The sequence below is a fragment of the Mixophyes fleayi genome, chromosome 3, assembly GCF_038048845.1.
Source record: "Mixophyes fleayi isolate aMixFle1 chromosome 3, aMixFle1.hap1, whole genome shotgun sequence".
Lineage (NCBI taxonomy): Eukaryota > Metazoa > Chordata > Amphibia > Anura > Limnodynastidae > Mixophyes > Mixophyes fleayi.
In genome coordinates, this window is record NC_134404.1 from 212,659,115 (window position 1) to 212,684,567 (window position 25,453).

The 25,453-nt window shown below is 44.3% G+C and overlaps 1 protein-coding gene across 1 annotated transcript in view; it reads left to right on the forward strand.

Moving 5' to 3' along the window:
• Positions 1-25,453, forward strand: part of ENPP3 (ectonucleotide pyrophosphatase/phosphodiesterase 3) — a 170,062-nt gene that overhangs the window by 14,697 nt on the left and 129,912 nt on the right. The window contains exon 2 of the mRNA XM_075203086.1: positions 12,445-12,526. Coding sequence (XP_075059187.1) covers positions 12,445-12,526 — 82 coding nt within the window. The remainder of the gene's footprint in view (positions 1-12,444; positions 12,527-25,453) is intronic.

Genomic DNA, 25,453 nt, shown 5'->3' on the forward strand with positions numbered 1-25,453 from the left:
AGGCAGTCTTCCACTCATCCCCCTTCTTGATTCGGATAAGATTGTAGGCCCCTCGGAGGTCAATTTTAGAGAATACAGTAGCTGTTTTTAATTGATCGAACAGAACAGAGATCAAGGGTAACGGATACATGTTCTTAATCGTGATGCTATTTAGTCCACGGAAATCGATGCAAGGCCTCAGGCTGCCATCTTTTTTAGAAACAAAAAAACAACCTGCGCCAACCGGGAACTTAGAAGGGCGGATGAACCCTTTCTCCAGGTTTTCTTTTACGTATGATTCCATGGCCTGTGTTTCAGGAAGGGATAGTGAATATAAACGCCCTTTGGGCAACTTAGAACTGGGTACCAATTCAATGGTGCAGTCGTATTCCCGGTGTGGTGGAAGTGAATCAGCTTTCTTCTTGCAAAAGACATCACTGAAGTCCTGGTAGGGTACCTAAACTCCCACCGGTCGGCTACCTCTGTTTCTCATCCCTTCTTCCCTTCTCCCCCTTCTTCCCGTCTCTCCGTCTCATCTATGTGTCTGTCTGTCTTCCCCTCCCTTTAGATTGTTCGCTCCTTTGAGCAGGGCTCTCCTACCTTCTGTTTCCATCACTTTTAACTGCGCTCTCCAGCTACTCAGCTCACCTCCTCTCAGTCCCTCTGCCCTCTGTCTCCTCTCGCTTCTCTCCGCTCCCCTCAGTGACTCTCAACCTGTCATCCGTGCCCACCCTCTTGGGCCATAGTTACCTGCCTGTACTCACTTTTCCCCTCCCTCCCTCTCTTTCATGCTGTGCCTGAGCCCCCAGAGTTATAGTGCTTACTGTTACTTGTACTGTGCTGTTTCACCTTGTACTGTGCCATTGTTTGTCCTTGTACGGCGCTACGGATACTTTGTGGCGCCCTATAAATAACAATTAATAATAATAATAATAAAGTACCGGCAACAATTCTGGACTAGGCTGTATAATTCTAAGAGGCAAGGTCAAGCAGGACGTAGAGCACCCGGGACTCCAACGGACAATCTCCCCTGTTTTCCAATCAATAAGGGGGTTATGACTGCGAAGCCATGGATACCCCAATATCAAAGGAGCAGAGGGACAAGAGATGAGATAAAAGGAGAGCTCCTCCGTATGGAGGACTCCTACAGACAACCGAACCATTGGAGTCCTGGCGAGAATCCTTCCCTCAGGCAAGGGGTTACCATCCAAACCACATGTGGTGATGCTTGATCCTAACCTGATATGTGGAATATCAAGTGTCTGAGCCAAACGTATATCCAGAAAATTACCAGCCGCACCACTGTCAAGAAAAGCTTTCAGGTCCATGGATCTCTCACGGAAAGTTAGACGCCCAGGAACTAATAAGGAATTGTCTGAAGAGGTAATCTGAAGACCCAAGCGCACCTCTTCACCTGCACTTAGGCTTTGGAGTGTCCCAGCTTGCTGGGACATGAACGGACTAAGTGGCCTGGTTGACCACAATACATACACAAACCTAGTGAGCGTCTTCTGGAGCGCTACTCCGGAGCCAAGCGATAAGCGCCCAATTGCATAGGTTCAGAGGAATCAGGCAAAGTGTTATCGGAGCCTGTGAAAAGGTCCATCGGAGCAGCGGACTCCCGTTCAGCCTTTCTCTCTCTGATCCAACGATCAATTTTTATGACAAGTTGCATCAAGTTCTCCAGTGTGTCGGATATCGGATACTGCACTAAGGAATCCTCAATCTGCTCAGTAAGTCCTAAGTGAAATTGGCTTCGCAATGCTGGGTCGTTCCAGGCGCTATCAGTGGACCATCGCCGAAATTCCGCACAGTACTCTTTCGCTGAGCGACGTCCTTGCCTTAGCGTACGGAGATGAGCCTCAGCTGAGGCTACCCTGTCCGGGTCATCGTACAATAACCCCAGAGCTTGAAAAAAGGCATCCACAGACTGTAAGGCTGGACTTGTGGAAGGCAAGGAGAAGGCCCAAGACTGAGGGTCGCCCTGGAGTAATGAGATGATGATCCCTACCCTCTGCTGTTCGGAACCAGAGGAACGTGGTTTCAGACGAAAGTACAACTTGCAGCTCTCTTTGAAATTACGGAAGGCTGGCCTGCTTCCAGAGAATCGGTCAGGCATATTCATCTTAGGCTCCGGTGTGTCACCAGCGGGAACTTGCTGAAGCTGCAGGTCTCTGGAAACCCCTTCTTGGACTGCCAGACGCTGGGATAAAGTCTGCACCACTTGGGAAACCGCATGTATCTGGTTGGCCAAAATCTGGGCTGGGGACAGGTTCGACTCTTCTCCATCCATGGCCGTATGATACCAATCTTCCTTGGCCGGTTATAATGTTAGGAACTCCCAAGTCAGTACAGTGAAACTCGGAAACTACTCTGAAGGCCAGGTGTTCGCTGGACCCCTAGTGGTGGGGACAGATTGGGCTGCGGGCCGACCGAGGGTCGAGTAACGTATACTGACTTAAAGGAGTTCCCAGAAGTGGAGTGATTGGTGGACTGTAGTATAAGAAGAATCCTAGGTCAAAAAGGTGACAGGCACAGATGCAATATCCAAGGGCAAGCGAAGGGTCAAACTCACAGGCAGAGAAGCAAAATCCAAATTCCAGGCAAAAGGTCAAGGTCAGAAGAGAAGGGTCACAGGTCCAATAACAAGCAGGGGTCGAAACACGGGTAGTCAAATCCAAGGTAGCAGGAACTAAAATGGATAGCACAAGCAGGCAGCAGAACTGAGGACAGAACGCTATAACCGGCAATGAGGCAGCAGACCTCATTGCCTTAAATACCAATACAGACCAATCAGTAGTTGGATACGCAGCTGCAGGCTAATTACTCATACAGAACAGGGCCAATCAGGGTTTGTCCCTGAAATACACAGATGCAGGCTAATGCCTGTAATATCAGCCCACAGCCTGCCTGTCATGCGCATGCGCCCGCCTACCGCCGGGACGCAGCGCTATAGTAGAGGCGTCTGGCCGTTGCCTTGGCGACGGCCGGGCAGGAAGAGGAAATGACGTCCCGGTTGTCATGGTGATGGCCGGGACGCCAGGGCGCACGGGAAGCACAGGTACTCACAGCCACCGCGGCTCGTGACACCCAGAGGCAGGTCAAGAAAAGGAGCAGTCCTACATTTCAGCAATTAACTGTGAAACAATCATTTGCGAGGGGAAGCAAATATGACAGCAGTCACTCAGTCGCCAAGCAAATCACAGACGCCATGGCTGCAATGTTAGTGTTAGATCTGCGTCCAATCTCCACAATAAACGCAGCTGGTTTTTCACAGTTAACTGAGGTTTTGTGTCCGCGTTACAGAATTCCATCGCGACACCATTTCTCCCGTAAAGCAATTCCACAACTATACCAAAAAGTGTGTAGAAATGTAGAGATTGTGCTGAAAAATGCCATTCTGCCCACTGTCCACTTAACCACAGATATGTGGACAAGTGGAAGTGGCCAAACCAAAGACTATATGACTGTGACAGCCCACTGGGTTGGTCATTCACCTTCACCAGCAGGAACAGCAGCATCATGTACACCACTACGTAACATTTGTCACAGGCAGGCCACTCTTTGTATCACTGGCTTCACTAACAGGCATACAGCTGACAATTTGTTCCGCAAACTGAGAGATGTGATTGATGTATGGCTTATACCACTTGGAGTCTCCCCAGGGTATGTCATTTCTGATAATGCCAACAATATAGTGCGAGCATTACAGCTGGGTGATTTCCAGCACATTCCCTGTTTTGCTCACACCATCAACTTGGTGGTGCAGAGCTTCCTAGGAAATACCCGTGAGGTGCAGGAGATGCTTTCGGTGGCCCGTAAAATTTCAGGCCATTTCAGGCATTCAGCCACAGCATGTAGGAGATTACAGCAGCTCCAAGAGCAGTTTAACTTGCCCTGCCACCAACTTAAGCAACAGGTGGTAACTAGGTGGAATTCCACCCTGTACATGCTTCAGAGGATGGAGGAACAGCGCAAAGCCATTAAAGCATATTGCACAAGCCATGACATTGGGAAAGGAGGGGGATGTATTTCACTCTTGCACAGTGGGGAATCCTTTCAGTGCTGTGCAAGGTGCTGAAACCATTTGAAGTTGTGATGTGTGAGGTGAGTGCAGACTCTGCTAGTTTGAGCCAAGTCATTCCTTTAACTAGACTATTGGAAAAGCAGCTTGTGAAAATGAAGGAGGAGCTGAAAGCAATCAATTCAGCAAAGTATGTTGGCCTTGTCGATCAAGTACTTAATTCGCTTCACAATGATCCTCGAGTTATTAAGATCTTGAACTCGGATCAGTACGTTTTGGCCACCGTGCTTGATCCAAGGTTTAAAACTTACATTGAGTCTTTACTTGTAAATGAGCGAGATGTGAACTTTTGCAAGGAGCTATTGCTCAGCAAGTTGGCCGTTGAACTGGGCTTCGGCTTGACGACGTGTCCTCCTTCACTTTCTCAAGCTGCTGCTGCTCGTAAAAAATTAAATTTCCCAAAAAGAAGCAGGGAAGACGCAGGGGGCAGACCAGAACAATTTAACATCTGGGCTGGTTTGAAGGATTTTTCAAAAAAATCTGTCACTTTGCCCATAACTCCATCCAATACTAGTATAAACATGCAAAGGATGGTGGAGGAATACTTTCAAGAGGTAGTTGATATGGAAATGTCAGACAGTCCCTTTCCTTACTGGGAAGAAAAGCAGGCCATTTGGAAACCCATGTACAAACTTGCTTTGCAATACTTAAGCTGCCCACCCTCCAGTGTGTACTCTGAACGAGTGTTCAGCACAGCAGGGAACTTAGTCAGTGATCGCCGTAGAAGGTTACTTCCCAAAAATGTGGAGAAACTGATGTTTATAAAAATGAACTACATCTTCCACGAGGAAGGCCTTCACCATCCAAGACATCCAAGCACTGACTGTTCTCTAATGGCGGATTCAAGCGGCCATGAATTGATAGTCTGTGATGATGACGTACACACTGATGAGGGTGAGGATGAAGCTGAAGATGACGATGATAACATCTTTTTAAAACTTTCTATGTAAGTGTAGGGTGCAATCTACCCCCAAAGAGGAAAGGGACTTGCAGCATTTCCATATCACGTACCGTCTTGAAAGGCTGCTTTTTGGGCAATTTATCCTTACGAGTAAGGTGTCATAGACAGAGTGACCCCAAACTGGCTTTGTCCATTTCTCTTAATTTTGTACAGTCTATAATGGATGAATTTTTTTGTATTTTCGACAAGTGGAGGGGGGCCTAGAGAGCCAGAAACCAAACTGGCTTTGTCCATTTCAATTAATATTGTACAGTCTATAACGGCTGAATTTTTTTTGTATTTTCGACAAGTGGAGGGGGGCCTAGAGAGCCAGAAACGAAAATGGCTTTGTCCATTTCAATTAATATTGTACAGTCTATAACGGCTGAATTTTTTGGTTTTTTAAACAAGTGGAGGGGGGCCTATAGAGACAGAAAGCAAACTGCCTTTTTCCATTTCTTTACATATTGAACTATAAGTGTAGGGTGTAATATACATCCAAAGACGATGGCTGCATTGCCAATATGCATAGATGAAGAGGAAGACAATCTGTTTTGTGTGTAGAATAAATGAAAGCCTACCTACCAGGAATTAAACTGTTTTTTGGATGATTTATTACCTCTACAATTAGATTACTTATCTATGAAACAGTTGAAGCACTAAATTGGGTTATTTTAGGCCCAAAAACATTGAATTTCCAACAAAATAGCAAAACAAAACCAAACAAAACCAAAACTAAAACACGCAATGGCGATTTTGCAAAACCAAAATCAAAACACGACGGTAATCCAGATCCAAAACCGAATCCAAAACCAAAACACGGGGGTCAGTGACCATCTCTACTCATAACCCGGTTAAGACAGCAACATTATTCACAGGTTGTACTGCTGATTATAATAATCTAACAGAGTCAGTGCCACCTTACATCTGACAGGTATAGAGAAACACTATGGGCCTGAGTCATTAAGGAGAGCAAAGCAAAGAAATGGAGTAACTTTGAACCTAGGCAAAACCATGTTGCATTGGAAGGGGTGTCAATTTAAAATGTGATGGCAGATTTATAGTTGGGGTAGGGCATGTCCTAGATCAACTTTAAATTTCAGAGTAAAAATAAAGTACTTGTGTGCTACATGAAAAAGCAGCCAGTATTGTCCTTACATACAAAATAATAAACTAATTTGCACTGCTTTCATTGTAACATGCTTTGTCCAAGGTCAAATTCATTCCTTTTTTTTTTTGCATTGCTCTCCTTAATGACCCTGGCCCTATACCTCCAGGACCACACATTTCCTATGTTGCTGCCAGAAATAATGGAAGTTACTTGCCAAGTTTATGATCTAAAAGAAATCACCTAATAAATACACTACATGACTATTTCTAAATGTAACTGAAGCTTTGGATAGGGTGCCTGGAGACCATGCACTGGCCCTGGGTACCGGACAACCCAGCACCGACCCTGTGTCTAATCTTTGTCAGGTACTTGTAATTATCTTGATAATAATCCCTGCCTCTGAATTGTCAATATAATATATTGCTGGGTGAAACTTTTCCATCAATGCACATAACCAACTTTATTAAGGGATTGGTTAAATTATGAATTTTTATTATACTTTACATACAATTCAGTAAAGGGGCAGCGACCATACATATATCACATTTACACTTGCAGTCATATATGTCTTGTTATGTCTCTAAATTGTGTTTACTCCCTCATGGGTTTGCAAACAAATAACATAATATAACACCTCTATGTCTATACATCTATGTGCAAGCATGTTGATACACTAAACCAGGGGTGTCCAACCTTTTAGCTTCCCTGGACCACATTGGAAGACGACGAGTTGGTTTGGGCCGCACATAAGATACACTAACAATAACGATAGCTGATCATCCAAAAAACCATAGAAAACATAGTTAACATATATATATATATGAGAAAAAAAGTGATGTATATATAGATCACTTTTTTTTCAAATGCCCCTATACTTACCTTTCAATCGCTCTGTTCGAAAAATCCTCTCTAGTTATTATACTATAATCACTTTTTGTATTGTTTCGATGCAATATCAATAAAGTGCATTTACGCCAGGCATTGTATATCAGGGTGCCCTGACCAGGCCTGCGGTACCTGACATATACATCACTGTGACCCCAAATTGTGACCTGTTTTGCTAATTACACCACTATGTTAGTTAAGGGATAACAACTTATAATGGGCCAAAGAGAATAATATATAATGCCCCATTAGTATTACAAGTAGAAGTATATAGCAGGGAGATAAGGTCCATGATGCTCCAGGACCAGGTGACTTTTATTCACTGGTCAGCGTCCCTTGAAATAATAAAAAAAAATCCCCCTTAACTTACCTTTTAATCGGCTTGTTCTCCTGTCCTCTTCTCTTCTTTTCTCCAATTCTGTGCTGCTGATTGTTCTTCTCGCGCGGGTGACTCCTCTGTGCTGCGCTCCACAATGGATGATGGGGGCGTGATGACATCACGCCCAACATTCACTGCGAGCACCGCACGGAGGAGGAGACAAGGGAGGGAGCCGGAGTACCAGCTGACGTGACCGCAAGGTAAGTATTTTCTTTTCTATTTTTTTGCAGGATATTTTTTTTCCATTAACAGTGCTGCCCCCTTGCCACAACCAAAACTCCTTCTGGGCCACATTTACAGGCGTGCTGGGCCGCATGCGGCCCGCGAGCCGCAGGTTGGACAACCCTGCACTAAACAATCATAATGCAGTATAAAAATATGATTACCTGAACTCTGTACAGATTGGGAGAAGCAGAGTGTGTGTTCTTCTTGCCCATGGAGCATAAGCAGCAGACCTGTATAGTGCAGGTAACCATATTTTTATACTGCATTCTGGTTTTTTAGTGTATCGAAATGCTTGCACATAGAAGGTGTGATATTATTTTAGAATTATTATTTGCATTGGCAGTGAGAGGATTGCATTCAGTTCTTTGAATTTTTACTATTTTGTATTTATCGTTTGTACCATGTTTTATTAAATTTTTGAACATCCATAGCTGGTCAATTGGTACCTAGTTAGAAAGATTGGGAACTACTGTGTATTTAGTAAGTTTAATACAGCATTCCGTGTTGTGCGCTGTGATAATTTTCTTTTACTTCTTCTACAAAGATAAGGGTTGCTCTAGATCCCAAGCAGCATGCACATCCATTTTCTGGATAGACTGCTGATATACTTATTGCCTGGGGAAGGGTAAGTTTATGCCACATGTGAGGGAGGGGTTAACTTCTCCAGAAGCATGGGCTATCTTTACAACTTCTTACACTGGGTAGTATTATGCCCTTTATAAGGCCCAGTAGGTCCAGTATGAAGGAGGTTACTAAGAGGAATGAGTGTAATATGTTGGCTCACTGTGTGCTACTGTAAATACTGTTTACATTGTTTATAGTAGTTTCACAAACATCCTTCACCCTCCTCACTCCTGCTCCTGTGTTTGTTGTTTCTACACTTGGGTTTATTAAAGCTGGTATTGAATTGTATGCTTGTCTTCAGAGCCTTGATCAGACACTGCATCTGCCCATTCTCATCATGACTCATATTAAAGGTCAACATGCCATGAACTTACTTATAAAAAGGTATTAAACATGGATCAAATTACTATTTTTTTAAAAATATGATTGACACAATGAGGTTAAAATGTGTTTGTCAGTAAACGCCTTTCGATAAGGCAACACTTTACAAGTTACATAATCAAAAGTGACAATTTAATTATACATTTAGGGAGCATTAGTGTATCATTTTTGAAAGCAGTGAACACAATGCTTATGTGTGCATGTATGTATGTTAGGGAATTTAGACTGTAAGCTCCAGTGGGGCAGGGACTGATGTGAATGAGCTCTCTGTACAGCGCTGCGGAATCAGTGGCGCTATATAAATAAATAGTGATGATGATGATGATGAATGCTGGAAAGCCTGCTGTTGGTAGTATTTTTGTTCCATATGTATCACAGCTTAATGACAATACATTTATTTTTATAGCCAGTGGTCGAAGTGGGTTGGTATGCGATTGCAGTCCATAGTGCCACTTCTCCTGCTGCTTTCGTTGTAAAACTATAAAATTTCATTCACTTACAATTTCCATACTGCCACTTCTAAATTTCTAGAACGCCACCTCTAAATTTCTACTTTGTCCATGATTATATAGTTATAAAGTTGCTACACTATATACATGATTTTTATTTTAGTTTTTTTTATAGTAAATTTGCTATGTGAGTGAATTCTCTGAACCACGAAAAAGAAGGAAGAAAATTGATGTCTTCACTTTGTGAAAATTATGTTATGTATAATATTGAGATTGGAATTTGCATAGGTAATCAATATCTTCGAGTAGAATATTCATGTTATCTTAAGTGCCAGTGTTTATATATTGGTGGATGTAATATTTGATTCAAGACTTGGTGGCATCTATATGTAAACAGGGCAGCATCACTTGCAATTGAGAAGTAATCACATATATAATTTCTGTATGAATGTGCAGCCCCTGCAATGCAAATCCTGCATTGTGCAATGCATTTTGTGCAACACACATGGATATTTTCCTATTGCTGTTAATGACTTTAATGTTAATTCCCTTGCAATGTAATATACCAGCCAAATATCATTGGTGAGTAGTTCAAACTTATGTTCTAAACATCTGCTGTTAAGGAATTGTTCACACTATGAATTTTTAATATAATGTAGGGTGATTCCATCTCCAATGGCCAATTTTTTTTTTTCATACTTCTCCAACCTATCATTCGGTTCCACTTGGGATACTGACATTGAATCATAAATATTTTTTTATTCAGTGTATATTTTCAACTTGCAGATGATGGTCAAAGTTTGATGTTATACAATTTTCCACAATATTAAACGTAGTGACTTTGCCACTACACAATTTATGTTAAGAATATGCATTATAAATATTTATATTAATGCTGTATAATTGCAGGAACAAATAGAAGTGAACATTAATAACCTAATGTACTGCAGTCATGTCAATGAGTGATAATATGGGAGATATTCATTGTTATTACCGTGTTTCCCCGAAAACGGGATGACAGGCTCCCTATTCTGGTTTCAGGACAGAATGTAATAAAGCTGCTCTCAGTTCCAAAACTTCAGGATGGAATCTCAAAAACAATGGCTAAGGCACTGGTGGAAACCATAGATGAGTGGGGATTGGGGGCAACATCCAAGGGCTATGTTTTGATACCACATCATCTAACACTGGACTGAAAGGTGGAGTATGTGTGCTGCTGGAGTCTGAGATTGACCACTACTAAATTTGGCTTGTCGACATCTCATCTCTGAAATAATGCTGGAAAAGGTCTTCAGTATCCATGATGTTTCTAAATCTCCAAACATGGAGCTTTCGTCCACTTCCGAAACCTTTGGCCTAGAATCGATCAGGCTTCATTCAGCACAGCAATTGAAGATTAAAAAAGACATCAGCTGTGGTTGCTCCCTGGAAAGATGACATCATTAAGTTTGCAGTTGCTCATTTGGAGAAATTCCAACCAAGAGATGATTACCGTGAGCTATTGTAACTTACCATAGTTTTCTTGGGAGGCATTCCTCCACGTGGAGTACATTTCATATTTCCTGGAGCTATCCATCGGGCTTGCTGGATGGCCCGGGCCATTTACTCCATCAAGATGTGGCTGTTCCGCAACCAGTACAATCTACAGCAGCCAGGGTTCAGCGAGTCACTGAAGACTCGCGGGATATCGTACTATGTCAAAGTTTTGCATCATCTTCAGGAAGTTTGTCTGTCCATTACTGCCATTTATGTGAGATACTGGTTCCAGAGCTCATCACTAACTGCAGCTCCAAGGAATGACCTTGTCTTGTTACATGTTCTGTCTGTGTATCCAAACAAAGAAGTTGCAATGTTAGCCAAAAAGGCATTTAAAAACCATCAATGGTATTTTTCAGAAATACTGGTTAGTTTCAGTTTCTTTGATGATAAAGTGTCAACAGGAAAAAAAAGAAGAAAACCTATGGCTGCTGCTATCAAACACTCTGACAATCCTCCTAAATTCCACCAGTTCTTCAGCCAGCAACAAAGAGTTTACATAACTTCATCACAAGATCAATGCTGAGTTTGTTCAAAATTCTTGGTCTGAGGAATTCTTGGCGTATGACCCAGTGGAATGGCAAAACCTTGAATCACGCCAAAACAATCAGAAGATTGCAGACTCAGTGAAGGTAGTAAATATAAATGCTGAGAGAGGTATGGCGGTAATCCAAGAGTTCAGTGCTTTGATAACACGAAACGAGGAGCAGAAGCAGTTCCTTTTGCAGGTCGTGGAGGAGCAATGCAGTAAGTTCAGCACACCAACAAAAACTGCTGCCATCAAGAGATCATTATCAAAGTGGCTAACGTAAACTGGTTGATATAATATGGATGAAAATATTTGATTAATATTGAAAACATTAATATTTAATATATTATGAATCAAATTACCGTTCTGCATTATTGCAATATAATCGTCATATTATAAACTTTGGTTGAGTTGTGCAAGTTCCAAATATAATATGATTTCAAAATAAAAATTACTGTCATGTTTTTTCACATAATTGCACATTTTGGTGGGTTGGTGGTTGTCATTTTCAAACAAAGACTTTTTGGAATCACCCTACGTACAGTAGTGGCAATAGTGTAGTTACCAGTTGTATATTGCATGTATTTCACATGTACACATGCAAGTCACTGCATCGGCCCATTAACATGTATATCTTATGTACACATGCAAGTCACTGCAACGGCCCATTCTCATAAGTCTATCTTAAAGACAAATATGCCATGATTGTGCATATACTTAAAGGATAAACAAAATGAAACAATGGGCTGTTGTTAAAACATGCTTCTGACATTTGCTGCAATGAGGATGGGTGGATCATCCCTTGCTCAATGTGAGCTAGGTTAATGTAACTAGTTATATAACAAGATTTTGTTTTGCAGGCTTGTACTGTAGTAAGATTGAAGCCATGGAAAAAATGTGACGGAAAGGGGGAGTTTCGAGGGGAGGGGTCATATTTTTCTCCCCTGCAAAAAGGCAGAGATGCATTGTTCAGTACTTTTCACCAGCCAATGCACACTTTGTACCGGAAAGCGTATTTCTGGATGGATTTCAATGAAAATAAGGAAAACGCTTGAAAGTGGCTAAATTAATAGAGATGTCCCCCCTTTCTCAAGATTAATTTAAGACATAAAATAGACTGAACTGAGGAGTATTTTAGGAAATGGTAAAGTAGAAGTTAGTGAAGGTGGTGGTCCTACAGTGGTAGTAGGATAAATTTGGAGCAAGCTTTCATGCAGTCCATGCACATTTGCAGTCTGTATCAGAGTATCAGTGAGTAGTTACTGAAACTATATATATTTATATATATATATATATATATACTTGTATTTTTTCTCTTACAGGTACTTCTTGTTGCATTGGTGGTGATGTCACTTGGTTTAGGACTGGGTCTGGGATTAAAAAAGCAAGAGAGACAACCAAAAGGTATTTATGACACAGAAAGATAAAATCCAATAATATTTTTAATTACACCATGTGTAAATGTGTGGAATTGAAGGGAATGAAAGGAGTGCTGTTATATTTGCCTTGGGTGCCAAAACACTTTGGGCTTCATTTATAACTGAGAGTAAATCCTTCTCGAATGTGCAATTTTGCATCTTTGAAAACCATGTTGGGCTGGTGGGGGAAGATTTAAAATGTGCAGACAGATTTAAAATTGAGAGGGGAAGTGAACTATCTCTCTGTAAATAACAGCTTTAAAACTGTCCAGTATTTGTGTTGTATACTGTATGCATACCACCCAACCTCTATAATCATGAAATCGGGACAAAATAAGCACGACTCCCATTCTGACCTTACTCCGCCCACAAGAGGGCAGATTAGTTAAAACTCAACCCACTTTTTGTTAGGCAAATTTGCTGTATTTACCTGGATAGTTTCCTAATTCTAATTTAGACCCTTTCTCCTTCCACTTATCTTCCCAGAGGACTGCAAGCAAAAATCTGCGTTAAAATTATCGTACTGGTAATAATATTACCTTAGTAACGGTAATAGTGTGCAGGCCACATTATTCCAAGAATAACGCAGCCAAATTGAATTGGCTCCTTAGTGTACTCAGCCTTTTTCACCCCTGTTCCATGTATGTGCTTATATGACCAAACCAGTATATAAAATAGGGGTGTACCCACAGGAACCCGTTACATACCAGTTTGTGCAAGATAATGCTACAGCAAGTCCATTTTCCATGCAATGATGCTACATGAAAAACCACAATCCATCAATCCATAAAGCTCTTTAATAGACACCATATTGGCTAATGATCCCTAATTTGCATTGTAGTAACCAACTTTGGCTTCAAAGTAGTTGGTTTTGGCAATCCAATTCTTCTTATGTATGACTTGTGATCATTTATTTCTGCATTTTTGCTACTTTTCACCATTGTCATAGGAAATATATGATCTGATTTGAAAATGTTTAAACATTGTCACACAGACAACAGATTGTAGCATTCTGAATAGATAAAGTGTGTGTGTGTGTTGTGTGTGTGTGTGTGTGAGTGTGTTAGATAAATTATTTGCTTGTTTACTCTGCTTAAGTAGAGTTGCCCAGTTTAATGTCCAGATAAGGCAACAATTTACATGTTACATTGAAATAAGAGCACAAATGCATTGTGTAATTTGCAATTTAAATAGTCTTTACCAGATTTTTGGACATGTTTATTTGCAAGGTTATAAAATATTTTCTTTACATCAGTAAACATTGCAGTCTGGCCTCATTAATGTTAATAATATATCTTCTGCAAATACAGATATGTTGTATTCCTAGTGCCAAAACGTATATACCATCAATGATACATGATTCCTGGCCCAGCTTAATTTGCAGAAGAAATAGAGAAGACAACAGGGGACAACTATGATGTGTGCCTTCATTCAGTGGAACACTTTTACATTGCAACTCCATTATCAGAATAGAGACAGAGGGCTTTATTATAAGAGCTTTAACCCATTAGTGAACACTTTACTCAAGTCAAATGTATTATGCACATATGGTCATCCAATGGCATAAAACAATCTGAGGATATCCAAGTACAGTAATATAGCATCCTGGCTATTAGTTTTGGCAGTGAGGGCTAAACTTTAATAAGTTATCCACTTTTAGGCAAATATTTCTTACTCAATCCTGCCCCCCCTGGGATTTCCAGGTGCACCCACCTGGTAATCACAGTTACCCGTATCAGAGAGACGATACTCTACTTTCCGAGCTTGCTTTTAGAAAATGAGCACACTGCAAGTCATGGCTCTATTGAAAGGCTATGGATGAATTGAGTCCTCCAGCACCAACAGCCATGACAGATGCCAGATATCCAATCCAGTTAAAAGGGGGAGGTTCAGGTTTGGAAGCATACTTACCCATATTTCATTTATGTGGAGGGCAGGATTGCTCAAGGAAGAGTTGTTCACTTTAAACAATAATTACTATACATATATTGGCACGTGTAAAGGAAAAATAGCTGCTTGTTGAATACAGCTAAATAACCCAATCTTCATAACCCAAACTTTTAGACTATAACATCATGAGAGCAATATTTACATGTGGGAGATTAAGCATAATAAGTCCATGACTTATCATGCATAGTGGCATCATAAATTACCTGTGCTAACTAAACAAATCAAGAACAATGATTGAGTCTACAATGGGATTGGAGCTGTAGGGAGAAACATGTAATATATGGTTCCAACTAATTACGGTGCTTATAGGTACTTTAGTTCCCTAACCGAGAGGCCAGGTAAGCAAGATGCGAATATGAAGTGTCTTACTCCATGTGGTTTGAAAACATTTAACTATCAAGTAGTGACAGTCCTTAAACTAACAATGAGCTATTAAATTTGTCCTAACTTGTATTCATAACCAAGTTGCAAAACATTGGCTCATTGTTTTTGGCAAGATTTGAATTTAATTTGCAATATGAACAGAGTATATGAGCTGAAATGGAGAGCTGAGAAGACTTTGGCTGCAGTGTGGAAAGCCAGCCTTAGGAAACCCAGCATTGATAGCAAAGTACACTGCATTTTAAAAAAAATGTTATATAACAAGGCAATATAGCTGTGCTTCCCTCAAACAAATATATCTGTGCCATTGCAATATATTGATAATGCAGTTGGGTTAATTTATTGGTAATGAATAAGTGTTTTTGTAATTGTTTACATTTTAAATATGAAATATTAAAATAATAATTGCAGCTGTTTAAAAGTACATAGTCTACAAAAAGTGTATTTATCTACTATTATAAATGATACAACAATAAAAGGCATATGTGTAGTTTTCTGATATGTACTGCAAATATTCTGGCTTGTTATTCAGAAAGATCAATTACTGCTTTACTTTTCCTACTTGAAATATTGATACATTTGTTTGTACAGCCACTTATATGTGGCAGACCATCCTAGGAATATATATTCTAATGAATGCTGAAGTATCAGTCTATATGTGGGTGTAGAAAAATAATAGTGACAACTTTCAGGAGTGAAGCAAAATACTCAGCATGACATACATAACTAGAATGCAGAACAGAGAACAGGAACTTCCCAGCATGCATGGCCAATGACCTCACTTCCTGCCAGGCTCTGCCAAGTCATATATTTACATCTTACCCTTCAAAATACAGATGGTGGGATAGGCCTAAAGTGGCAGTGGGGTAGGATGGGACAGCAAGCTAATGGGAGCAAGGGCCATGGAAGAATTACCATAGTTACATAGTCCTGGAATTTCGGGTTAGGCTTGGTCACCCGGCCAGACCTCTTGATGATAAGAAGCCTCAATGCTTGATGATTTCCCAAAAATCCACCTGAGCATTCTGGCAGATCAAGTGATAGTCTTGAGTCTGAAGGTATGGTCATAAACCCATAAGATCTTGACTCCTGTGAAGTTCAAATGAGTTCTGGGGCAACCATAGTTATATTGGTTGCTTCAAGAATTTCCTCAGGCACAATCAGCAGGTAGCAATGGTTCTGCTAATAGGAGGCACCCGCAGCTTGTACCATGTAATTGCTGGAATGAGCAGACTCTCGGAGGAAGCTGGCAGGTCTCTCATATCCACAAGGAGTTTGCATTTGGACAGCTTGACCTGTAATAAGATGTGTAAGACGATGTGCTGCTTGGTCATAACTTCTTTTGTTGGACAGCCGCTTTGAGGTAAATACCATTTGTACTTGTGTTTGTACTTGTTTGCAGTTGGTGCTTTGTAACAGGGATGAGAGTCTTGGTACAGCGCGACAATAAGCACTAGGCAGGTGATGGTAAACCATGCCGTAGTGTATTTCTTAGTTTAAGCAATGTTGCTAAGTTATTGGTGTTATCACATGTGCATTTTTCAAGCAGGTGTTTGGCTGAGTCCATTGGATTGAGGGTCACATGGTCTGCTAGTAGTTGAAAATCAAAGGTATTTGCAAACTCTTTGAACTCTCTACTCATGAATTGCATGGCATTGTCCGTAATGAGTTGTTGTGGGACGCCATGTCTAGTAAAGTGCCTCTTGAGTTTGGCAATAATAGTAGCAGTGGTGAGATTGGGTAGGTAATCAATCTCGAACCACCCTAAGAGTCCACCAAAACTAGATGTTTCTTTCCTCTCCATTCAAAAACATCTGCAGCAGTGACAGACCAGGGCAAGTCAGGAATCTTGTGTAGTTGCAGAGGTTCCTTTGGTTGATGTGCTTTGAGAGCATTGCATGGACCACATTTGGAGACTTCTCTTTCAAAGTCATTAAACATGGTTAACCAATATAGTGACTCTCTGGACCTGCGCTTGGTGACTTCAAGACATAAAACTCCTGCAGGGTGTACAGTTTTATGAATCATTGACCTCTCAGGATGACACAGTTAGACAGAGTAAACTCATATCTCATGGCAAAGAAGGGACACAAATCTTGTGAGATCTCCCTAGGATTTAGGAGAGGGCATCAGCCACAAATAATTCTTTGACACGCTTGTATATGACATCTAGATGGTATCTCTGTAACTTGAGTATCATTTTTTGTATGCGGACAGAAGCATTATGCAAAAACTTCCTCAGTATGGTGATGAATGGCTGATGGCCTGCCTCAACAGTGACAGGATGCCCATATATAAAGTCATGGAACTTGTGACTGGCAAATACCAACACCAAAAGTTATTTTTCAACCTGTGCATATTGTAATTCAGTCTTAGTCAGTGCTCTGGAGGAGAAAACTATGAGCTTATTATTTTAGAGCCAAACAGCACCCAGTCACCACCGGTAAATGCATATTAAAGTATGGAGTACTAGAGGGCTTTTTAACAGTGTTTGAATTTTGCAACTGCAGCCTGCTGTGACTCCTGCCATAACCAATCTGCATCTTGGTGTAGAAACTGTCTTTATGGTGCAGTTGTCTCACTGTAGTTGGGAAGAAATTTCGACAGGTAGTTTGTCATTTCTAGGAATTGCTGAAGACTAAGTTTATCCTCAGGGAACGGCATTTGCTGAATAGCCACGTGTTTTCAGGGTCTGGCTTGACCCAATTGTCAGTGAGCAAGTGAACCACATATGGATCTTCCAAACTTGCATTTGTCTGAGTTCAACTTTAAGTTTATGGCACAGATCCTTTCCAACACCTGACGGAGGCTCTCATCATCTTGTATGTTGCAACCCCAGATAAGGATGTCATCAACAATGATTTCACATGAGTGTCCTACAAACAGCTGTTCTATGCATCATTTGTAAACTTCACTGCCAATGCTCAGGCCATAAGGCATACGCTAAAAGCAATATCGTCCAGAAGGTGTTTTGAATGTGGTTAGGCTAGACTAGTCTTTTTCCAGAGGTACCTGCCAAAATATGCATCTAGCATTCAGGGTGGTAAAGATTTTTGCCCGCGGCATGTCAGCAATAGCTTGTTGGACTGTTCTCAATGGGAGCTGAAGCCTCAGCAGAGCTTTGTTTAGGAGTCTATGCATAGTCTGACTGACCCCTCTTTTTTCACTGCAGCTACCATGGCTGAGACCCACTATGTTGCTTCCTCTTTTGAGGTAATTATACCGAGCCTTATAATGCAGTCTAGTTCAGCAAATACTTTGTCCTTAATGGCAGCGGGGATGCATCAGGGTCTACAGACTGTTGGGCAATTGACTCATACATTCTCATGTGGTAAATGACAGAGAGTTTACCAATGTATCAGTCGAACAGGTCTTTGAACTCCTTGAGCTCTGGAGTTTCTGGCTGTACCATATAGACTTCGGCTCCCAGGTGTATCAAGCCCAGTTTAACACTATCAGGAAGTCCTAGTAGTAATGTGAAACTGTAATGGCGCACAAGTGAACTTTAGTATGGCCATGCCATTAGTTTTAATGATTTGACCTTCATACATCACAAAGTTTAGTGAATCTGTCTGGTTAATTAGTGCTTGTGGGTTTGTTCTGTGCAGGAGAGTTTTATGTAGTGTCAATTTTTATTTTCAGTGTGTTTCCGTTGTGTTTGACACAAAGGCTAGTAAAGATTTGTCCCTTTTCAGTGACCAGATCTACACTCTCACAATATATCACATTGGCAGTTTCTATGGACTCCACGTTATTGACTCTGTGTGTCTGCCTTTGCCTCAGTGTTTCACGGGGCATGCTAGTTGCCATTGTGTGTTTGGATCTGCAGTAGTTTGTGAAGTGGTTCCATTTATTACAGGAGTTACAGCATTTATTAAAGGCCAGGCTTTTTGTCTGCTGAGGTGGGTGCTGCCCGCCACAGTTTCATCATAACAGAATAAAACAGGAAAAGTTCTCTTACAGCGGATGCACACCTCAGTTCATCAATCAATTAAATACAAACTAACTTAGAATTGACAAATAATTAGTCAAAGAGAGTAGATTGCAGAAGTTGCAAACAAGCAGGCTGATTAATAACGTAGAGGATGTTAGGAGTTAATGGTTTTGGAACTGTAGCGTGTTAGACATCAATAAAGATTAATTTGCAAATATTGTCTGCAATACTAGATAAGGGAATGGTGTAGCTAACCATAAGAGTAAGAACTGAATAGATAAAGGTTAGTGAGTTATATCAGTTTAGGTTAGATACACACTGGAGAATTTTCCAACCAACGTTTTATCAACAACAACTTTACCTTCGACCGAAGGTCCAATCGCTCGGATGATTAATGCGTACACACTAGTCATATTTTAGACGATTAACGAAAGACCGACTGTCCAGGCAGCGACTTTTCACAGCCAGATTTGAATTTTGTACACACTGAAACGACTTATGAGGTTCATCTAATTATATCCCTAATAAATTTAAATAAAGGGCAGAGCATGTTCAATAGCAACCATCCCAAGACTCATTAAAAAGCGAAGGTAACACATTTTCTTCAAATATTCACTAGCACGTGTATAGTGTAGGTTCGTTCGAAACCGCACATTTTTTGTATTTTTATGAATGTGTATTCAGTGTACAGTAAAGTGACAAATAGTTGTAGTTATGGAGGCAGACATCAGCAATATACATATACATAAATCGTTGTTTTTTTATAACACTACACTGACAAAGGTTTATAATTAAACTGGCAGACATATGCTGTACGCATTAATGCAATAGACACCTGCTGTTGCTTTACCGGTAGGAGCATCTAATTACCAATTGAGTGATGTTTGGACACCGCACCACATGAGTCTGGTACAGGCATCAGAAATTAATATACATATGCCCCCAAAGTAGTCGCAACTCAAAGAACTATCAGCAGTTGCTCGTGGATGGATCGGACACTTATACACACTACATGATCATTAGGTGATTGATGGAAAAATATTAAACAGCACGACCAACCAAATGAGCCAACAACCGACACTTTGAAACGACTTTTGACCATTGTGTCACTATATACACTAACCCGACTTCCGACCGGTCGTATGTCGGCTGGTTTGCCTGATTATTGGATGAAAACGCTCTTGTGTGTACCTAAGAGCAGAGTGATCGTTAACATAGAGGGTTTTAGATGTCAACTGATTTAATATCTGTATTTGAGATACCAGCGAGAATATAAATCTCCTAACCTGCTCTCAACCTGCCTCTTTGCAGTATAAATCAAGCTGGTGACAAGGGAAACACTAAGTACTTTATTTCTCTATGAACATTTGTCGGCATGTAGATTTAAGCACAGCACGATAAGCATTTCTCAGACTAACATCCACAATAAATAATAGTGGAAATTGATTGCCATATATTAATCAAGTTTTCTGACTGAATTCAGTTTAAAAGGATAACTATATGTAGCTTATGATCACATTTTTCTTTAATCTATCGCACTTTGAATAAAATAGGAAGAGGAACCTTTTAGCATATGATACAAAATGTGTAGCAATTTGGTTCAGCCTGCTCTTATGTAATTAATAATGAGTAAAGAATTTCAACAGCCCTGGAATGTCGTGGGTTAATTGAGTCATATATTGAACACACAATTGGCAATCCATACAAAATATTAAGCATTTAAATCAAGCATACTAATCAGTCATAGATAAAACTTCTGAATCTATTGTGCATGCAATATAGGAATATCATTAGTCCTCTAGCACATGAAAAGTGTAATTAAAAATGCTAATCATATATAGACAAGAGCTGCAAAGTTTAGAATTCATAGGGGGGTATTCAATTGTCAGTGAGGGTTTTTTTTGACCGCGTTAAGTCATTTTAACGCAGTTTTTTAGCATTTTTGAGCGGGTTAACTTTACCCGCAATTCAATTCCATTTTTAATGCTGCTGTTCTTTTCATGAAACTGTCCTCTCGCGCTTTAGTAGAAGGTCTATTGAAAGTATAGGGTGTGCGAGATGCAGCCGCATTAAAATCTATTCAATTGTTATTTAGCGCGGTGGGTAAAACAGGAAAATATGCTGTTTTATCTCATACCTCCTTGGGGTGTGTTAAAAATAAAAAACCTTAGTATTTGAAATCATGTAAAAATGTGGAAGAAATGTTAAACTTATGTTTACCATTAATGCCTAACTTGTGTAAGTTGATTTTCTTGTGAAAAAATAATGAAATAAAAAAAATTTCACTAATTAGTTTTATTTATATATGTTTTTGGTACAAATATGAATGTAGTAATGTGTTTTGACATGGTATAGATCAGTGGTTCCCAAACTTTTGCAGTTTGCGGCACCCTTAGAGTCTCCAAATTTTTTCAAGGCACCCCTCCAAAATAATTACTGAACAGTCCTGTTTTAGAGGTAGTTGGGTCAAAAAGTTGTAATAAGTATTTAGGTCACGACAGAAATACTTATTTAGTTGTATGCAAAAATGCCCCTCTGCATCCAGGCACACTGCCCTCAGGCACTTTGTCCCCTCTGCATCCAGACACACTGCCTCCTCTGCATCCAGACACACTGCCCCCTCTGCATCCAGACACACTGCCCTCTCTCACATTGCCCCCTCTGCCCTCTGTCATTCTTTCCCCCTCCTCTGCCCTCTCTCACGATGTTCCCCCTCCTCTGCCCTCTCTCACGATGTCCCCCTCCTCTGCCCTCTCTCACGATGTCCCCCCTCCTCTGCCCTCTCTCACGCTGTCCCCCTCCTCTGCCCTCTGTCACGCTGTCTGCCCCTGTTACACTCCTCTGCCCCCTGTTACACTCCTCTGCCCCTGTGACACTCCTCTGCCCCGTTGTGCCCCAGCTGTCACCCTCCTCTGCCCTCTGTTACTCTTCTCTGCCCCCTGTTATTCTCCTCTGCCCCTGTGACACTCCTCTGCCCCGTTGTGCCCCAGCTGTCACCCTCTCTGCCCCTGTTACACTCCTCTGCCCCGTTGTGCCCCAGCTGTCACCCTCTCTGCCCCTGTTACACTCCTCTGCCCCGTTGTGCCCCAGCTGTCACCCTCTCTGCCCCTGTTACACTCCTCTGCCCCGTTGTGCCCCAGCTGTCACCCTCTCTGCCCCGCTGTCACCCTCTCTGCCCCAGCTGTCACCCTCTGTCCCAGCTGTCACCCTCTCTTCCCCGCTGTCACCCTCTCTGCCCCAGCTGTCACCCTCTCTGCCCCAGCTGTCACCCTCTCTTCCACGCTGTCACGCTCTCTGCCCCTGCTGTCACCCTCTCTTCCCCGCTGTCACGCTCTCTGCCCCAGCTGTCACCCTCTCTTCCCCGCTGTCATGCTCTCTGCCCCAGCTGTCACGCTCTCTTCCCCGCTGTCACGCTCTCTGCCCCAGCTGTCACGCTCTCTGCCCCAGCTGTCACCCTCTCTGCCCCAGCTGTCACCCTCTCTTCCCCGCTGTCACCCTCTCTGCCCCAGCTGTCACCCTCTCTTCCCCGCTGTCACGCTCTCTGCCCCAGCTGTCACCCTCTCTTCCCCGCTGTCACGCTCTCTGCCCCAGCTGTCACCCTCTCTTCCCCGCTGTCACCCTCTCTTCCCAGCTGTCACCTTCTCTGCCCCAGCTGTCACCCTCTCTTCCCCGCTGTCACCCTCTCTGCCCCAGCTGTCACCTTCTCTGCCCCCGCTGTCACCCTCTTTGCCCCAGCTGTCACCCTCTCTGCCCCAGCTGTCACCTTCTCTGCCCCCGCTGTCACCCTCTCTGCCCAAGCTGTCACCCTCTTTGCCCCAGCTGTCACCCTCTCTGCCCCAGCTGTCACCCTCTCTGCCCCCACTGTCACCCTCTTTGCCCCAGCTGTCACCCTCTCTGCCCCAGCTGTCACCTTCTCTGCCCCCGATGTCACCCTCTCTGCCCCTGCTGTCACCCTCTCTTCCCCGCTGTCACGCTCTCTGCCCCAGCTGTCACCCTCTCTTCCCCGCTGTCACCCTCTCTGCCCCCGCTGTCACCCTCTCTGCCCCAGCTGTCACCCTCTCTGCCCCAGCTGTCACCCTCTCTTCCCCGCTGTCACGCTCTCTGCCCCAGCTGTCACCCTCTCTGCCCCAGCTGTCACCCTCTCTTCCCCGCTGTCACGCTCCCTCTCTCCTCTGCCGCGCGCCAGCCATAGAAAAAAAAGAAAAAGCACATAAACTTACCAATCCGCCGGGTGCCGGGACCCAGCAGCCTCCTCTCTCCCTCCTCTGCCCTCTGTTACTCTTCTCTGCCCCCTGTTACTCTCCTCTGCCCCTGTGACACTCCTCTGCCCCGTTGTGCCCCAGCTGTCACCCTCTCTGCCCCTGTTACACTCCTCTGCCCCGTTGTGCCCCAGCTGTCATCCTCTCTGCCCCTGTTACACTCCTCTGCCCAGTTGTGCCCCAGCTGTCACCCTCTCTGCCCCTGTTACACTCCTCTGCCCCGTTGTGCCCCAGCTGTCACCCTCTCTGCCCCTGTTACACTCCTCTGCCCCGTTGTGCCCCAGCTGTCACCCTTTCTGCCCCGCTGTCACCCTCTCTGCCCCAGCTGTCACCCTCTGCCCCAGCTGGCACCCTCTCTTCCCCGCTGTCACCCTCTCTTCCCCGCTGTCACCCTCTCTGCCCCAGCTGTCACCCTCTCTGCCCCAGCTGTCACCCTCTCTTCCCCGCTGTCACGCTCTCTGCCCCAGCTGTCACGCTCTCTTCCCCGCTGTCACGCTCTCTGCCCCAGCTGTCACGCTCTCTGCCCCAGCTGTCACGCTCTCTGCCCCGCTGTCACCCTCTCTGCCCCAGCTGTCACCCTCTCTTCCCCGCTGTCACCCTCTCTGCCCCAGCTGTCACCCTCTCTTCCCCGCTGTCACGCTCTCTGCCCCAGCTGTCACCCTCTCTTCCCCGCTGTCACGCTCTCTGCCCCAGCTGTCACCCTCTCTTCCCGGCAGTCACCCTCTCTTCCCAGCTGTCACCCTCTCTTCCCCGCTGTCACCCTCTCTTCCCTGCTCTCACCCTCTCTGCCCCAGCTGTCACCCTCTCTGCCTCGCTGTCACCCTCTCTGCCCCAGCTGTCACCCTCTCTTCCCCGCTGTCACCCTCTCTGCCCCCGCTGTCACCCTCTCTGCCCCAGCTGTCACCTTCTCTGCCCCTGCTGTCACCCTCTCTGCCCCAGCTGTCACCTTCTCTGCCCCAGCTGTCACCTTCTCTGCCCCAGCTGTCACCCTCTCTTCCCTGCTGTCACCCTCTCTGCCCCAGCTGTCACCTTCTCTGCCCCCGCTGTCACCCTTTTTTCCCCAGCTGTCACCCTCTCTGCCCCAGCTGTCACCTTCTCTGCCCCCGCTGTCACCCTCTCTGCCCCAGCTGTCACCCTTTTTGCCCCAGCTGTCAGCCTCTCTGCCCCAGCTGTCACCCTCTCTGCCCCCGCTGTCACCCTCTCTGCCCCAGCTGTCACCCTCTTTGCCCCAGCTGTCACCCTCTCTGCCCCAGCTGTCACCTTCTCTGCCCCCGCTGTCACCCTCTCTGCCCCAGCTGTCACCCTCTCTGCCCCAGCTGTCACCCTCTCTGCCCCAGCTGGCACCCTCTCTTCCCCGCTTTCACCCTCTCTTCCCCGCTGTCACCCTCTCTGCCCCAGCTGTCACCCTCTCTGCCCCAGCTGTCACCCTCTCTTCCCCGCTGTCACGCTCTCTGCCCCAGCTGTCACGCTCTCTTCCCCGCTGTCACGCTCTCTGCCCCAGCTGTCACGCTCTCTGCCCCAGCTGTCACGCTCTCTGCCCCGCTGTCACCCTCTCTTCCCCGCTGTCACGCTCTCTGCCCCAGCTGTCACCCTCTCTTCCCGGCAGTCACCCTCTCTTCCCAGCTGTCACCCTCTCTTCCCCACTGTCACCCTCTCTTCCCTGCTCTCACTCTCTCTGCCCCAGCTGTCACCCTCTCTGCCTCGCTGTCACCCTTTTTGCCCCAGCTGTCAGCCTCTCTGCCCCAGCTGTCACCTTCTCTGCCCCCGCTGTCACCCTTTTTTCCCCAGCTGTCACCCTCTCTGCCCCAGCTGTCACCTTCTCTGCCCCCGCTGTCACCCTCTCTGCCCCAGCTGTCACCCTTTTTGCCCCAGCTGTCAGCCTCTCTGCCCCAGCTGTCACCCTCTCTGCCCCCGCTGTCACCCTCTCTGCCCCAGCTGTCACCCTCTTTGCCCCAGCTGTCACCCTCTCTGCCCCAGCTGTCACCTTCTCTGCCCCCGCTGTCACCCTCTCTGCCCCAGCTGTCACCCTCTCTGCCCCAGCTGTCACCCTCTCTGCCCCAGCTGGCACCCTCTCTTCCCCGCTTTCACCCTCTCTTCCCCGCTGTCACCCTCTCTGCCCCAGCTGTCACCCTCTCTGCCCCAGCTGTCACCCTCTCTTCCCCGCTGTCACGCTCTCTGCCCCAGCTGTCACGCTCTCTTCCCCGCTGTCACGCTCTCTGCCCCAGCTGTCACGCTCTCTGCCCCAGCTGTCACGCTCTCTGCCCCGCTGTCACCCTCTCTGCCCCAGCTGTCACCCTCTCTTCCCCGCTGTCACCCTCTCTGCCCCAGCTGTCACCCTCTCTTCCCCGCTGTCACGCTCTCTGCCCCAGCTGTCACCCTCTCTTCCCCG